The sequence below is a fragment of the Sminthopsis crassicaudata genome, chromosome 2, assembly GCF_048593235.1.
Source record: "Sminthopsis crassicaudata isolate SCR6 chromosome 2, ASM4859323v1, whole genome shotgun sequence".
In the NCBI taxonomy this organism is placed as follows: Eukaryota; Metazoa; Chordata; class Mammalia; order Dasyuromorphia; family Dasyuridae; genus Sminthopsis; species Sminthopsis crassicaudata.
In genome coordinates, this window is record NC_133618.1 from 47,501,769 (window position 1) to 47,518,269 (window position 16,501).

General features: G+C 39.7%; 1 protein-coding gene across 1 annotated transcript in view; it reads right to left on the minus strand.

Annotated features, from left to right (window-relative positions):
• CDH3 (cadherin 3) overlaps positions 1 to 16,501 on the minus strand; it is a 49,049-nt gene that overhangs the window by 10,346 nt on the left and 22,202 nt on the right. Inside the window, 5 exon segments of the mRNA XM_074286129.1 lie at positions 1,730 to 1,902; positions 2,147 to 2,291; positions 3,110 to 3,265; positions 10,729 to 10,854; positions 12,212 to 12,417. Of these exon segments, the coding sequence (XP_074142230.1) occupies positions 1,730 to 1,902; positions 2,147 to 2,291; positions 3,110 to 3,265; positions 10,729 to 10,854; positions 12,212 to 12,417 (806 nt within the window).

The following is a 16,501-nucleotide window of genomic DNA, read 5'->3' on the forward strand; positions in this document are numbered from 1 at the left end:
GGGTGACGAGTCCCATTCCAGCTGTGGTTGGAGAAAGCTCTCACAGGGCTCTTACATTGCCAGCTGGAAAGAGCCTTACAGCTCACCAAGCCCAATCCCCCCCCCCATTTTTCACATTTGGAAACTGAGGCCCCCAGAGGAAGTGACTTGCCCTAATTCTCATTGCTGCCCATGTACTCTGTCCCTCAGTGACAGATGCTTCATGTCCTGACAACTATGACCATTTTCTCTGTCTGTGCCCCATATTTGCTATTGTCTCCCATCTATCTCAGATCTGCCTCACGAGCTCCACAATTCCCTTCAAGCTCAGCTAAAATCCCACCATCTTCACATTTGTGCCTTCCCTCTATTGAATTTATCTCCAATTATTTTGTCTCCATCATGTGTGTACAAAGATGTTTGCACATCGTCTCCCATGTTAGACTGGGAGCTCTTTGAAGATAAGAACTGCCTTTTGTCTTTCTTTGTATCTCCAGCACTAAGCATGGTACCTGGAACATGGGAGGTGCTTGATGACTTGACTTGCTTGAGGGCCCATGGGCCTAAGTGATTCCAGGATTCAAACTCAGGTCCTGATCCCCAAATCCCATGCTCTTCCCTCTAAGGTAGGCTCCCTCTCAGCCCTAGCTGGTACCACCATGGCTTATGTGATGGCACTCTAACATCCCTCTAGGGAACTGGGATTTGGTTGAGTATAGGAAAAAATACAAGTCCCATCAGAAGCCCTCCTTCTCACTTCTCTCCTTGTGTCCTCCTGGACTAGGCTAAAGTCAGAACAGGGATATAATCTTACCCCGCCCCCCCTCCTTTCCCCAATCTGATTCCTTCAGACTTTATAGCCCACCAAGAAGGCTGTTCTGTTAGTTTCGCCTCTGCTCTGAACAAGAATTGGCCTAGTTACAGAAACAGATCACCCCAATCAACCCAAAGACAGACTGACCACTGGTTTCTGGTCTAAAACTAAACTACCGTTGGGAACTAGAGGGGCAATCGAATTCTCAGAGTAATTACAATACCCCTTCCATAATGGAGGACAGCTGGGTGGTTAGAGGTATGACACCCTGTGATTTGGAAAATCTGCATAAAACTTTTTGGCTCTTCTTGCCAGAGAAGAAGCTGAATTTTTTCCTTTCTTTAATGGAGCATTGATATTATGTAATGTCATCCATATATTTTAGGCGTTTCTGAGTTGCTAAACTTTTTGTGTTTTGTCTTCTGGCCTTTCTTTATTTGTTTGTGGCTTCTGCAAAACTCCCCCCAAATTTCCATTTAATTACTTATGCCTGCTGAACTCAAGTGATATATTAACACTCCATCATAATGTGGAAGAAATAACTGCATCTAGTCATTCATTTGGGACAAACCTATGAATTGAGGTGTGATATGGTAATGGTTCAATGTGACTGGGCTGGGGATTAGAATGCTTAAGGGGAAAATAACATATGCATTCATTTCACAGCTTCCACTCCAAAGATGAAGAGTTTTGGAGGGCTCATTTAGCAAGCAACTAATTAAGCCAGCAGGAGGCTATGTTAAGCAACCCCCATTTTTCCCCAGAAAACTTAGATCCTCCTGAGAGCCTAGAGGAATTTGGGAAACCCAAGGTAATGGCATAAATGCCCTCATTCTCCAGCAAGGAAGTCACTGCATTTCTAGGTCGCTAGACTGAGTTTCTCCAGAAAAACGGTTTTTGAGTTTAAGGGGCAAAGAACCACCATGATGGACTGACCTCTCTGTCCAAGCCACTGGCAATCACACTAATGGTCCCAGTCTCTCGATGGATGGTAAACATGTGGTCATGAGGTTCCTTGGGTTTCTGGTCCAGTATGAAGTAAGCAATTGCTCCATTGTGGGTGTTGGGATCGTCCGCATCTGTGGCCGATACCTGCATCACAGAGGTACCTGGGGGAGAAAAAGAAGCGGGCTCTGATGCTACCTTGCTTGGGAGACTTCATTTCCTGGACTAGTAAATTACTGAACTGGAGGAAGGAAGAAGGATCAAGAGAGAGAACTATGATGGACAACTTTCCATCCCTTAGATCCTTCCAGCTAGTCCCAGTTCCCTATTTCCAGGAATAGAATATTATTCCCATCAACAGCATTAACCAAGGGTATGCCTCTGGTTTTTCCCCTTCTTCCCCCTTACCAGGCATGGCTCCTTCCGTGACGCTCCCCCTAAAGACCTCCTGGGTAAACTGAGGCTTGTTGTCATTCTGGTCAATCACAACAATGGAGATGTTCATGGGTTCTTCCACAGAGGCGCCATTCTCAGACACTGCATGTCCAAACAGCTGAGGGAAAGACTTACTATTACTTCCTTTTCTGGATAATAAAGGTGCTGGACTAGGTGGTCACTAAGGGACCTTCCAGCTCTCCCATTCTCAAATCTAGGGAGTCTTCAAAGTGTGGTCCAGGAACAAGAGTTGCTGAGACCCTTTCAGAGGGAGTGTGTAAGGTCAAAACTCTTTTTATAATATTACTAGACTTTACATTTCTAATATAGCCAATATATAAGTATAATTATACAAGTATAATTCACAAAAATAAAAGCTCTTTATACGTGTGTGTATGGGGGTTCTCCATATTTTTAAGATTCTAAAAGGGATCTATTCTGACTCTAAAAAATTTAAAAGGTGCTGCTTTAATCTTAAAATTGAAATTATAGTAAGTTCATTCCAACAAGTATTGTTCATTTGCTCTATTTCACAGATGCAAGAAAAAAATTTGCTCTCAAGGATTTTATATTTTTCAGGGGGTGGGAGGCGTATAATACATGAAAATTTTAAAAAGTGATTTCTGGCGGGGAATAGGAAGATAACTCATAATTGAGGTGTCTCATAGACGGCACATGAACTGAGATTTGGAGAAACTAGAGATTCTGAGAGGGAGACATGAAGAAGGAAGGTACAGCATGCATGGTGGTGGTGGTGGTGGGAACAATAGAAGCAAAAAGGTTAAGAGATGAAATGCCACGTACTGGCACCAGATGATAGGGAAATGTGCCTGGAAATCAGCTCTTGGGCCCAGGATACCCATTTCAAGCATTCCCCATGTTCTTCACTTCTATTCCTCTAGGGGGAGCATTTTTTAGGTCATCCAGGTAACCTACCTCATACTTGGCAATTTTCTCCCGGTCCAGTGGCTGGTTCACCAGCAACCATCCTGTCTCCTTCTCAATGGTGAAGACCCCTTCAGGGGGGCTATCGGCCCCTGGTCCCGTGATGCTGTAGAAGATCTTAGTGGCTTTGTCCTTGTTGGATTTGAGCTGGAAGCAAAAGAGAAGTTGAAAGGGGGCGATTAGGAGAGTCACAACTCCCACTGACATGTACTGAAAGTTTACCAAAAGAGTATTATTATATTCATTTTAAACATGAGGAAACTGAGGCTGAAAAAAGCATCAACAATTAATGGCAGTCACATATCTAATAAGTGTCAGAGCCAGGATAGAAACTAAGCAGAAATAGCTCCAGACCCCAGGGACTGTAACCTGAGCACCAGAAATGATGTAGCTGGAAAATGATGGTTTGGGGGGGGTCACTGAATTACCATTATAAATATCTTGGACTCTAAAACCAGTTCTCCCACTTACTGACTGCATCACTTAACTACATACAACCAAGTTTCTCTATAAAATATGGGCAGCACTAATAAAATCCAAAGACTGCAAGGCCAGATAACTTTTGTCAGGAAAGGAAATTCCTTGTGTGGGAATTCCCTCCACTAAAGAAGATCACAATTTATGTTTTGTTTGGTTTTCAATTAGGGTGCCTCCCTCTCCCCTCCAAAATTCCTTTAAGTTACATATACACAATTTTCCACCCTTATCCCTCCTTCCCTCAAACTTAAGAATTTAACTCCTAGGAGTCTGGGACTACTTTCTTTCAAAAATAATCTGTGTATCTTCAGTGCCTGGCATATAGTGTTTAGAAAATGCCTATAAAATTGAATCAAATCTCCTAGCCCAATAAGAACTTCAATAAATTGAGTCTGAGATATAAAAGATTATGAATTTCAGTGGCTTCCTGAGTTACCAGCTCTACGCAAGTTTTATGTTGAGAAATTGTTTTTTTTTAAAATATGTGTAATTTTTTGGGACAATTTTTTAATTTATAATTTTTTTTCACAGTACATATGCATGAGTAATTTTAAAAATAATATTATCCCTTGTATTCATTTTTCCAAATTATCCCCTCCCTTCCTCTACTCCTTCCCCTTGATGACAGGTAATCTGTTGGGAAAAAAAATAAACTAATTTGTCAGAAGTGAGGTTTTTGTTTTACTTGTGCATTCCAGGTCACCATCCTGTTTTCTACCTCCTCTCTATTCAATAAGAACTAATGATGATGCACTAGATAAATTACTGCACTGGAAATTAGTGGGGCTGGGTACTAGATCACCTTTCTTTTTTTTTTTAGTGATCTCATTCTTAGAAATTTCTATTTTTTTCTAATTAATTTTGATTTATAAATTTCTGGGTCTGGAGTCAGGAAAACCCAAGTTCAAATCCAATCTCAGACTCTTACAAGCTGTGTGATGTTGGACAAGTCACTTAACCTATTTTTGCAATGGTTTCCTCAGCTGCAAAATGGAGATAATAACAGCCTTACCTCCCAGGATCATTGTGGGGATCAAATGAGATAATATTTGTAAATCATTTAGCTCTGTACCAGGAACATAGCAGATACTATGTAAACATTAACTACCATTATCATTAGCATTTATTATCTCTTTCTTCTCTTGCCTTTCCATTTGAACAATAATTAAAGAAAGCTTCATAATCCAGGAAAACAAATTTCTCCATTGCCCTCATCCAAAAATGTATGTCTGTTTCTGCATCTTAAGTCCAATAACTCTGGTGGGTAGCATGCTTCTTTGTCAACTTTTGGACCCATAATTTATCACTCCACTGATCAGAGTTCTAAAATCTTTCAGTTTTTTCCCTTTAAAATGTTGTCAATGTATAAATCTTTCCCTGAGTTCTACTTCCTTCCCTATATCACTAGATATACGTCTTACCAGGATTCTCTGATGTCACCCCTTTTGTCATTTCTTAATAATGCAATAATATTCCATTACATTCAGATAGCATAACATGCTATTATTTCCCAACAATTAACTATTTTCCAATTGATGGACACTCTCTTGGTTTCCAGTTAGTTGCTACTTTTAAAAGAGTGCCATAAGCACTTTGAAGTTTTTAGGGTGTAGCACTCACGGTAATGTTGCTGAGTCAAAGGTTTTGTGTTCCCACTATCTTTTTAGTCATAGTTCTGAATAAATATGATTCTAAGGAAGTCTGAGTTGTCGAGTTTCCAAAAACATCCTTTTGGAAAGACTGAATATAGATTTATGATTTTGTGGGGCTTTCCAGAATTGTTGGATCAATTTATATCTCTACCTGTGTGCCTGTTTTCTTACAGTTCCCTCCAACATTTTGTTTTTTCCTTTTTGGTCATTTTTTTTTTTGCCAGCCTAATGGATGTGAAAAGAGTTGAATTAATTTGTATTTCTCTGAGTATTGGAACCTTGTTGTTTATAAATTGGATTTCTTTTTGAAAATGGCCTGTTCATATTCTTTGACCATCTAGCTGTTGGGGAATAGTTCTTATTCTTGTAAATTTAAATCAGTTTCTTATATATCTTGGCTATGAGACTTTTATCAGAGAAATTTGCTCAAAGATTTTCCCCAGTTATCTGTTTCCCTTCCAATATTTACTGCATGAGTTTTATTTAGGTAAAACCTTCTAAATTTTTATATAATCAAAATCATCCATTTTATCTTCCTCATGACCCTTTGTTGGGTCATGAATTCTTCCCCATTAAAAGATTTGAAAATTAATTCCTTCCTTGTTCTTCTAATTATGATGTCTCTTTTTACATCTAAATCTTATATCTATTTGGAGTTTATTTTGATAAGTACTGGGAAATGTTTGTCTTTTAAGTTCTGCCAGATACTTTTCCATTTTTTATGAAATAGTGAGTTTGTACCTCAGTTACTAAGGGTCTTAGGCTTCTAAGTTCATTATTTCTATATGTTGTATGCCTAATCAGTCCCATTCTATCCTCTTGTACTTTCTCTTTTTTTTTTTTTTTTTTTTTTTTTGCTCCTCATCCTCTTCTTTATAGATAAGGTGGTAAAAAGAGGGAGTTTGCCTAAACTGTGATCTATAAATGAAATGGAAATGTTTTCTTTTTCAGTTATAGTTCTTTTCTTTCCCTTATCCTGCTCCTCACCCTAAGGCCTTACTCTTTCTTTCTTTCCTCTTAATACATCCCTTCACATTCTTATTTCCAGCATTTGAGCTTTATTTATGACTATTCCTTTAGTTCACCCCTCTGTCAGCCTTCCTTGCTCCTAACACCTAGTTATCTTTTTGAATGTAATGTGTTTCAATACTGAAATCTCTTTGAGTATTATACATACCTATGTATGTATAATATATGTATATATGTAATTTTGTTCCATTTTCCTAGTTTGATGGAAGTGAAATTGATGGGATTGCCATTCTTTCCATCATTTCTTACATGTTTAAATATTCTTCATCTCATATTTTTCCCTTTTCTTCCATTTCCTTCCAATATAGTCCATGATCTCTCTCATTTCTATCTTTTTTTTTTAAACCATTTGTCATATAATCAACAAGGTAATGAATCAGACATTTTTTCCAATCATCACAACCTCTCCAAAATAGGAACTATGTACAACAGACAAAGCAATTTCAGAAATCTCAATTTCAGAAATTTAGAACACTCAGAATGAAAATACCATGAAAACCCAATGAATTTAACAACTGTAAATTATAATCCCTGACTCACACTCCATCCCCAGCTGTGCAGACTGTGGGCTGCACAAGTTGACCCAGAGGCAATAGAACTCTCTGCCCTTTCCCTCCAGTGTCTTGAAAATTCAAAGGAAAGAAGCTTGTTCAAGTTGTGACAACACTGCATCAATGATCTTTGCCCATTCATTTCAAGAATTCCAGGAAATTTTCACTTATGATTTCTTGAAATATGCATGGAAGTAAAGCCTTTTTTTGGTCATGATTTTTATATAGTCCAGTTATTCTTACGTTATCTTTCTTTGATCTATTTTCTAAGTTAATTGCTTTTGATAGCTTTCTTACATTTTTTTCTATTCCTTGCCTATCTTTTTAAAAATTATAGCTTTTTTATTTATGTCATTTAGTTCTTTTTTATTATTATTATAGCTTTTTATTTACAAGATATATGCATAGGTAATTTTTCACCATTGATAATTGCAAAACTTTGTTCTAATTTTCCCCCTTTCCTCCACCCCCTTCCCCAGATGGTAGATAGATACATGTTAAATATGTTAAAATATATATTATTTTATGTATGCATATCCACACAGTTATTTTGCTGCACAAAAAGAGTCAGACTTTGAAATAGTGTTCAATTAACCTGTGAAGGAAATCCAAAATGCAAATGGACAAAAATAGAGGGATCGGGAATTCTAACTAGTGGTTCACACTCATTTCCTAGAGTTCTTTCACTGGGTGTAGCTGGTTCTCCTCATTATTGAACAATTGGAACTGATTTGTTTCATGTCATTGTTGAAGAGAGTCACGTCCATCAGAATTGATCATCATATAGTATTGTTGTTGAAGTATATAATGATCTCCTGGTCTTGCTCATTTCACTCAGCATCAGTTTATGTCTCTCCAGGCCTTTCTGAAATCATCCTGCTGGTCATTTCTTACAGAATAATATTCCATTACATTCATATGCCACAATTTATTCAGCCAATCTCCAATTGATGGGCATCCACTTAATTTCCAGTTTCTGGCCACTACAAAAAGGGCTGCCACAAACATTCTTGCACATACAGGCCCTTTTCTCTTCTTTATAAGCCCAGTAGTAACACTCCTGGATCAAAGGGTATGCACAGTTTGATAACTTTTTGAGTATAGTTCCAAACTACTATTCAGAATGGCTGGATCTGTTCACAATTCCACCAACAATGCATCAGTATCCCAGTTTTCCCACATCCCCTCCAATATTCTGCATTATCTTTCCCTTGTCATTCTAGCCAATCTGACAGGTGTGTAGTAGTATCTCAGAGTTGTCTTAATTTGCATTTCTCTGATTAATAATGACTTGGAGCATCTTTTCATATGCTTGTCTATCTTTTAATTAAATTTTTAAAGAAGATACTATTAAGTGGAAATTATTTCTTTTTTCATTGAATTGTTTTCTATTTGATTCACTCTAATTTTCCAGGCACCCAGGTGAATAAGGTTTCCCACCATCTGATCTATGGTATCAATTCTTCTTGTTCATTCTTTCCTTGTTAATCCATTTGGTATCTTGTTTCATTTTTTCCAGATACTCTTATAATCCTGGTGGCTGGACATTTTTTCTCTGAAACTCTACTTGTACAAGAGATCATAAAAAAAGGAAAAGGACCCACTTGTACAAAAGTGTTTGTAGCAGCCCTTTTTATAGCAGCAAGAAACACTGATTGGATGCCCATCAGTTGAAGAATGGCTGAATAAGTTATGCTATATGAATGCTTTAGATTATTGTTCTATAAAAACCAATCTTCAGGATGATTTCAGAAAGACCTAGAGAGACTTACATGTGAACAGAACCAAGAGAACGTATTACACAAAAACAAGATTATGTGATGATTCTGATGGCTCTTTTCAACAGTGAAGTAATTCAGCCAATTCCAATATGCTTGTGATAAAGAGAGCCATCTGCACCCAGTGAGAGATTCTGGGGACTGAATATAGATCACAACATAGTATTTTCATCTTTGTTGTTGTTTGCTTCCTTGTTCTTTTCATTCTCATTTTCCCCCTTTTTGATCTGATTTTTCTTGTGCAGCATGATAAATGTGGAAATATATTTAGAAGAATTGCATATGCTTAACATATATTGGATTACTTGCTATCTAAGGGAGAGAGAAAACATTTGGAACACAGGGTTTTGCAAGAATGAATGTTGAAAACGATCTTTGCATATATTTTGCAAATAAAAAGCTATTATTTAAAAAACAAACAAACAAACAAAAAACTCCTACTTGCTACAGGATGCTCCCTTCAAGTTTTCACCTTTGGTCTCTCTCAGGAAAAGGGATTTCTTCATCATGCTTGGTTTTTCCTCTGGTCTGCTCATCTCACTGGTCTTATAGAGCATGGACCAAGTTCCATTCCTGTATGCCTGAATAATGTAAGTCTTCCTTTGTCTTCAGCTTGATGTCCCACTTTCTCCAGGACTTTTTTGGCCCTGCTTCCTATTGTGGTTTGGACCCAGGCTGCTTGGTACTAGACTAGGCCAGAACTGTCTGAATGATGCTCATGGCTCCCTTTTGCCACATAGCTGGGGCTATGCTTCCCAAGTTAGACTCCACCATTGGATTCCAGGGCTTAAGCTCTTCCTGGGGCCTTTGTGCTCACTGTTGGGCTCTTCAGGGGACACAAAAGTCCTTCCTCCTCTCCTGCTTTTTTTTTTTTACTTCAGGCTTTTGCAGGGTTTCTTGTCAGCCTTCCACATAAACCTGGGTTGAGTGGAGAATCCGACAGTTGATTCTCCTAATTTCTATTTTAGCTTATTTTAAAGTTTTTTTTCTGAAATTTTTGTGGGGAAGCTGGGCTCTTCTAGGTCCAAATACTCCATCATCTTCCCACAAGTCCTTTTAGAAGGTAAATCCTAGAGAATTGCTAAGTTATGCACAAGTGAAATAACTGGCCTTGAGGCATGTGGCTAGAAAGGTCCTTTTGATGTAAGACTAACCCTCTAAACATTAGCCATGGCTGCTTTAATAATAGTAATAACATCATCAATTATTGCCATTATTATTATTCAATAGACCTCCCACTTAATTGATATATGGAACTTTTCATAAGAAAATTCCTTTTATGAAAGGAAACTGGCAATTATGATTTAATAATTAACAACAATAATTTGTATTATATCAATGAAACAGAGAATGGGACTACTCTCGGGCAGCTGTAGAAAGCTGCACACCTCTTTAGTAAAAAGGAGAAAGGTGAGAAATGAATAGACTTTCTTGAAACACATGATTAACACTCTATTATCACTTTTTGGAACAAAGAAACATTGCTTTTCTGAGACACTATCAGGGCCAAAACAAACACCATCAGACGTATCTATTGTAACTCAATAATGGTATATTTCTAGATAGAACCTATAGATGACCAGACTCAGAATGAGATCATGAGTGAGATCCATGGAAGTCAGGTTAAAAATGACCATTCAGGATCCCATCATTGCCACCAAAAAACTACATAAGGATTATCCTTATGAAACCCAGACTTAGTATTTAAAATCAAATATTCAATGAAACATTGTAACCCTTTACTACAGATGGTTGAAAATTCATCACTTGCCAAATATTTAGCAAGATGTGAGATGTGCCTTAAATGATCCATCAGAAACTCTCCATCTTTCATGGAGCGACAGTTAAACTTCTATACTTACTACAAATACAGAACATCCTGGAGTAAGTCTTATTATAACCAGACCCAATTGCTGCCCCCAAATCCCCTGTACATAACACTGAGACATAAAAATCCAAAAATGATGCTGTAGCAGATGTTGCTATATCAAATCCTCATAATCTCTCCATACTGCAAGGTACAAAATTTCCAAATAGAGACTCAGCAAAGGAAGTTAAAATCATGGGAGAATTAGGATGAGACCCCAGTGCCTCGCGCATTGACAAAGCAGATAGAGCCATACCTGATTCAGCTTCTGGGGAAAAGGACCCTTCCCATTTTCAGAAACAGAAATCGGAGGTACGACCCATTCCCTCTTCCGTCTCCGGAGAGTGCGTTTGGATGAGGAAGACTTCAGTACCTGACTTTCCTAAGAGAAGAGGCAAAGATTCTTTACTATAGACATGAAAATAGATATTTTACACACACACACACACACACACACACACACACACACACACACACACACACAGCTATCCCTCCCCACAAACCTACCTCTCCAAGAATTTTTTATCCTCCTCATTTTATAAACAAGATATCTGTTATAAGATCCCTCCCAGCTCTGACATTCCATATTCTACAGTCCCTCCCAGCTCTGCTATTCCATGTCTTAGGGTTCCTCCCAGACCTGACATTCCATGTTCTAAGGTTCCTCCCAATTCTGACATTTAGCTCTGACGTTTTGTGCTCTAAGATCTCTCCCATTTCTGACATTCTCTGTCCTAAAGGCAGTTCTGACCTAATGCCCAGTTCTGAACTAGAATCTAGAAGATCTACAGTTAACTTGCATAATAACCCTTTCTGGTTATTTAACCCCTGTTTACCTGAGTTTCTCCACCTACAAAATGGAGGGGGGTTATAACTCTCATCTTGCAGGATTATTAGGATGATCAAATAAGATAATAATCGTAAAGTGCTTAGCGCAGTTCCTGACACAGTAGGCATTCTATAAACATGCTAGCTAGTTAGCAGGGGTGGTAGTACTATGAGAGAGAGTGAGCTCAGAAGCTGTAAGGTGCTTTAAAGGCATTTGGACCCAGGAAACAGGGAGCCCATCACTCCAAAATGCCAAAGTGGAGGTAGATTAGATCTGTGGCCAACTTTGTAAAAGATCTGGTACACAATGGGAGATTCTGGGCCCCTGGGCCAAATAACTCCCTGGAGATACAGGAAATTCTGATTTCAACTTTCTGTCCAACACTAAAACTGAAGATTAGAGATCAGGAAGGGGGAAAAAGCCTGGAGAAAAAAACGGAAAGTTACTCATTCCTGCTTATTCACTTACAAGGCAATACTTTGTCCTGATGCCTGCTTAATTGTATTAAACATTATTAATATTTCTATAATTTAAGGTTTGCAAAATGCTATAATAATAATAGCTAACATTCATATAGAGTCCTCCACGTGTCAGGGTACTGTATTAAGCACTTTATAGATATTATCTTATTTGATCCTCACTCACAATAATGATGGAAAAGTAGGTGCAATGATTATCCCCATTTTACAGATGAGGAAACTGAGGCAGAGAGCAGGTAAGTGAGTTCCTGGGGGGGATCATACAGCAAGTAAGTGCCTGAGGCTAGATTTGAATTCAGGTCTTTCTAAGCCAGATAGGCTCCAGTTCTGCCTTACTGCTTTTTCCATTTCCCATCTTGCTAAGAGCCAATCAGAGCCCAGATACACCCCCATGCTACAACTCAAATAGTCTTGCTGTGTGCTCCTGTTACCTCTTCAGAGGGGTCCTGCCTTCTCATTATTGTCACGGTGACAGAGGCTTCCTGGCCACTCAAGCCTGTGGTATAGATGGAGAAAGTCCTCCTGTCCTGCAGGGACACTGGCTGTTTCACCAGGATCATCCCATCACTCCTCACGGTGAAATGGTCATCTGTGCTAATCAGCTCTGGCCCCTGTCCCGGACACCTGATCAAGGCCACTGAGAAAGGAAGAAGAGGAACATCAGAAAAAGGGCGATTCCAAAGGAAATCCCCAAAATCCAGGAAAACGAACTGCAAATTTGCCTCTGGCATGTTAAAGGGAATAAACCCACCCCTGATCCACCAACATGATGCAAGTTCATGGATTCATATATAACCCTTTTTTTAGTTCTTTATGTACCACAATGGTCATATATGGATTAGGTTCAGAGCCAAAAAAAAAATGTTAAGAACAAATAGAAAAAAAGAAAAAGAAAGGGAGAAGGGGGTATTCCCAGGGCTGGAAGTACTTCTGGGAAAATACTTGATAAGACAAGAGCTACAGAACTCATCCCCATAACTGAGAGACTTAACTAGGGTATAGCAAACTGTGCTTTGTTAAGGGTGTCATAGAAAGCTTCTCTCTTTCACACCCATACTTTTCCCAGCTCTTCCTTCCTCTCTTCCTTTCTTTCTTTCTTCCCTCTCCTCTCTCTTTCTTTTCTTCTTTCCTTCCTTCCCTCTTTCTCTTTCTCCTTCCTTCTCTTTTCTTCTCTCTCTCATTCCTGCTCTCTTTCCTTCTTTCTTTCTCTTCCTTTTTTACTTCCTTCTCTCCTCCTCCTCCTCCCTCTCTGTCTCTCTGTCTTTATCTGTCCCTTTCTTGGGGGAAGGGAAAGCAGAATGTTGCATGGAAGGATCATGATAGAAGGTGTGTGTGTGTGTGTGTGTGTGTGTGTGTGTGTGTGTGTTTGTGTGTGTACCAGATGCAATCCTTCTAAATGTGACCTCTGAACAACATATAATAACATACCCCAGTTTACTCTTTGCATAGTTATTAAGACCAGGAACTCTGAAATACAGGTTTGGATTAGCTGACAAACCTCACAAAAATCAGAAAAATGCAAAGGTCCTATTAAGATTCCAAGCAAAGAAAATGCAAAAATGGTACCTGCCCTCAAGAAGTTTATAATTTAATGAGGGAAACAATGTACATAAATCGGAACATGTAAAGAAAGTACAGAATATGTGGAAACTAACCTCACAGGGAATGGCACTAATAAACAATAACATTAATAATTAGCCCCTCTAGAGAGAGTTGAGGCACAAAACAGAAGTGAGTAGCACGGCCAGATTTAAAGCCACATTTTCTGCCTCTAGATCTGAATCCTCCATCCCTTTGCTCCCATCCACAGAGAAGGTTTACCCTGCTTTTCCCTTGTGAGCAAAGACTCAGGTGTCTGGAGTTAGGAGGCGTCACCTGCGGCCAGACCACAGAGGAATCCTGTCCTGGCTCACTGAGTCCATCATCTCCCGTGGAAGAAAAGGCAGAACCAAGGAGCATGTCTCTATCTGGGGCTGGAGTGGGGAAGGGAGAGAAGGCTGGACGAGAAATACCCCAAATGCCTGTTGTGCTTCCAGTGAGCCCTAGACACCATTCAGAAAACACCAGAGGCTCACGTGTGCAACAGAGTGAGACCTTTTAATGAAAAGGTTGAAATGAGCCTCTGGGAAAGAGATGATCACCTGGAAACCAGTTTCGCCTCCATGACGATATCCCTGTGGTAGGGAGTACCAGCTGTGTGACACATAGCCTTGGGGAGGGGAAAACTGGACCTGAGCTAAGTTTAACCTGGGGAGGGATCTGCCTGCCCCAGCAGGCCCCAGTAGTTAGGCAGGAAGCAGACAGTTCAAAGAGAATTACTATTTTAAGATCCAAGACCTGCCACAAACATTTTTGCACATGTGAGTCCTTGTTTCTTTATGTGCAAAAGCGTTTGTGGCAACCCTTTTTGTAGTGGCAAGGAAGTGGAAGCCGAGTGTATGCCTATGGGTTGGGGAATGACTAAGTTGTGGTATATGAATGTAATGGAATATTATTATTCTATAAGAAACGACCAGCAAGATGATTTCTAAGAGACCTGAAGAGACTTACATGCTAAGTAAAGTGAGAAGAACCAAGAGAACATTTGTACACAGCAACAAGATAAGGTGACAATCAACTGTGATGGCTCTTTGCAACAATGAGGTTGTTCAGGCCAATTCCAATGAGCTTGTGAGAGAGCCATCTGCACTCAAAGACAGGACCGTGGGGACTGAGTGTGGACCACAATACAGTTTTTTCACCTTTTTAATCGCTTGCTTGCTTGTTTTTTATCATTTTTTTCTCTTTTGCTCTGATTTTTCTTGTGCAACATGATAATTGTGGAAATACACATAGAAGAAAAAAAAAAAGATCCAAGGCCGAGCTTGCCTCTGTTCTAGATCTAGATCTAGATATTCTCGGTTAGATCTAATGACAAGTTTTTTGGGGGAAAGTTTCCTTGGAGTTCATACACAGCTCTAGACTTGAAGTCAAGGTACAAATTTGGGTCTCAGTTCCAACACTTACTTGGAAGCAAGTCACATCATTTCAGTTGCAGTCTAAGACTTTCCCATTTCCCTCAGCTATGTAAGTCTTGTTTCCTCTGGTTTAACAATCCTAATCCCTGTTTTTCAAACTCATTAAGACTTCTAATCCCCCTGTCCTTCTTTCCTAGGTCATCAACCTGGCTTCTCATCCTTCCATCTCATCTAGACCCCTTGGTGAAGAAAATCAATTTGATAATGTCTTCTATTCAAGTTCCTTTCTTCATCCTGTCGCCTACTTAGTCTCCCAGGCCCCAGCCTTGTTTATTCATATCATCTTCTGCCTTTTCCCCACTCACTACTACTGAATAAAGGCAAAAAAATTATAAAACCATGCTGACTGAGTCCAAATTTATCTTACACAATCTCAACAGGGCTGTTACCAAAAGGAGCAAGGTATTCCTTTTGTGCTTCCTTTATTGACTCACCATCTTACCACAAATGGCTCCTCTATACCTTTTTTAAATCTCCTCAAACCTCTCATGGTTCCCTCTACCCCCACTTTCTCAACCTTTCCTCATATTTCACCAAAAATTTGGAGACCATTTGCTGTGAATTCCTTCTTTTCTCTTCTTCCTATCTCCTATCACTCAAGTGCCTTCTGTCACTATCTCTTCCCTCACCCTTGTCTTATGTGAAGAAGCAGGCAGCCCTTATGAAAACAAACTTCTACAGATACAGAGGATGCCATTTAATCCCATTTCCTCCAGCAGATTGCCTTGTCTATTCATTTTCATTCCTCTATCTTCTGGCTGCTTCCTACTGCCTAAAAACACCCAAGTCTTCCCCATCTGTAGAAGAGAAGTTACTAAGATGTTAATTAACAAATTCTAATATTCCTTCTCTCTCTCTCTCTCTCTCTCTCTCTCTCTCTCTCTCTCTCTCTCTCTCTCTCTCTCTCTCTCTCTCTCTCTCTCTCCTTCCCTCCCCCCTCTCTCCCTCTCCCTCTGTTCCCTTCTCCCCCTTTCTTTGTTCACTTCTCCCTCACTGTTCATGTCTCTGTCTTCCCCCTTCCCTTCTCTCCCTCCCTCTTCTCTTTTCTTTCATCAACTTCTCTATTTTCCTTTCTCCTTCCCTCTCCCTCTCCACTCCTTCCCCCTTTCACTCTCTCTGTCCCCTTCCCCCCTCTCTTCTCTTTCTCTCTTCCTCTATCTCTCCCTTCCTCTCTTCCTCCCTTTCCCTTCCTCTCTTCCTCCCTCCCTTCTTCTCTCTGCCACTTTTCTTTCTCTGTTTCTCTCAGCAACCAGGCTTAAGTGACTTGCCTAGAGTCACAGAGCTAGTGCTTGTCTGAGGCCCCCGATTTGAACTCAGGTTCTCCTGACTCCAAGACTGGTGCTCTATCCATTGCTCCATCTATCGGCCTCTGATTCCCCCTTTCTCAATCCTCATTCGTCTAGACTTCTCTATAGTCTTTTGTCATTCCTGATCATCACCCTCTCCTTGAAAGTCTCTTGGTTTTCCACACACTCCTTCCTCTCTCCTGGTTTTCCTCCTACCTATTCGACCACCCTTCCTCAGTCCCCTTTCAGGGATCTTTATCCAGGTCACATTTGTTAACCATGGCTGTTCCTTAAAACTCTCTCCTGGGCCCCTCTTCTCTTCTCCTTCTACCTATTTCACTGGGTGATCTAATGGGCTCCCATGAATTCAATTATCATCTCTATGCAAATGATTTTCAGATTTATTTATTCAGCACTT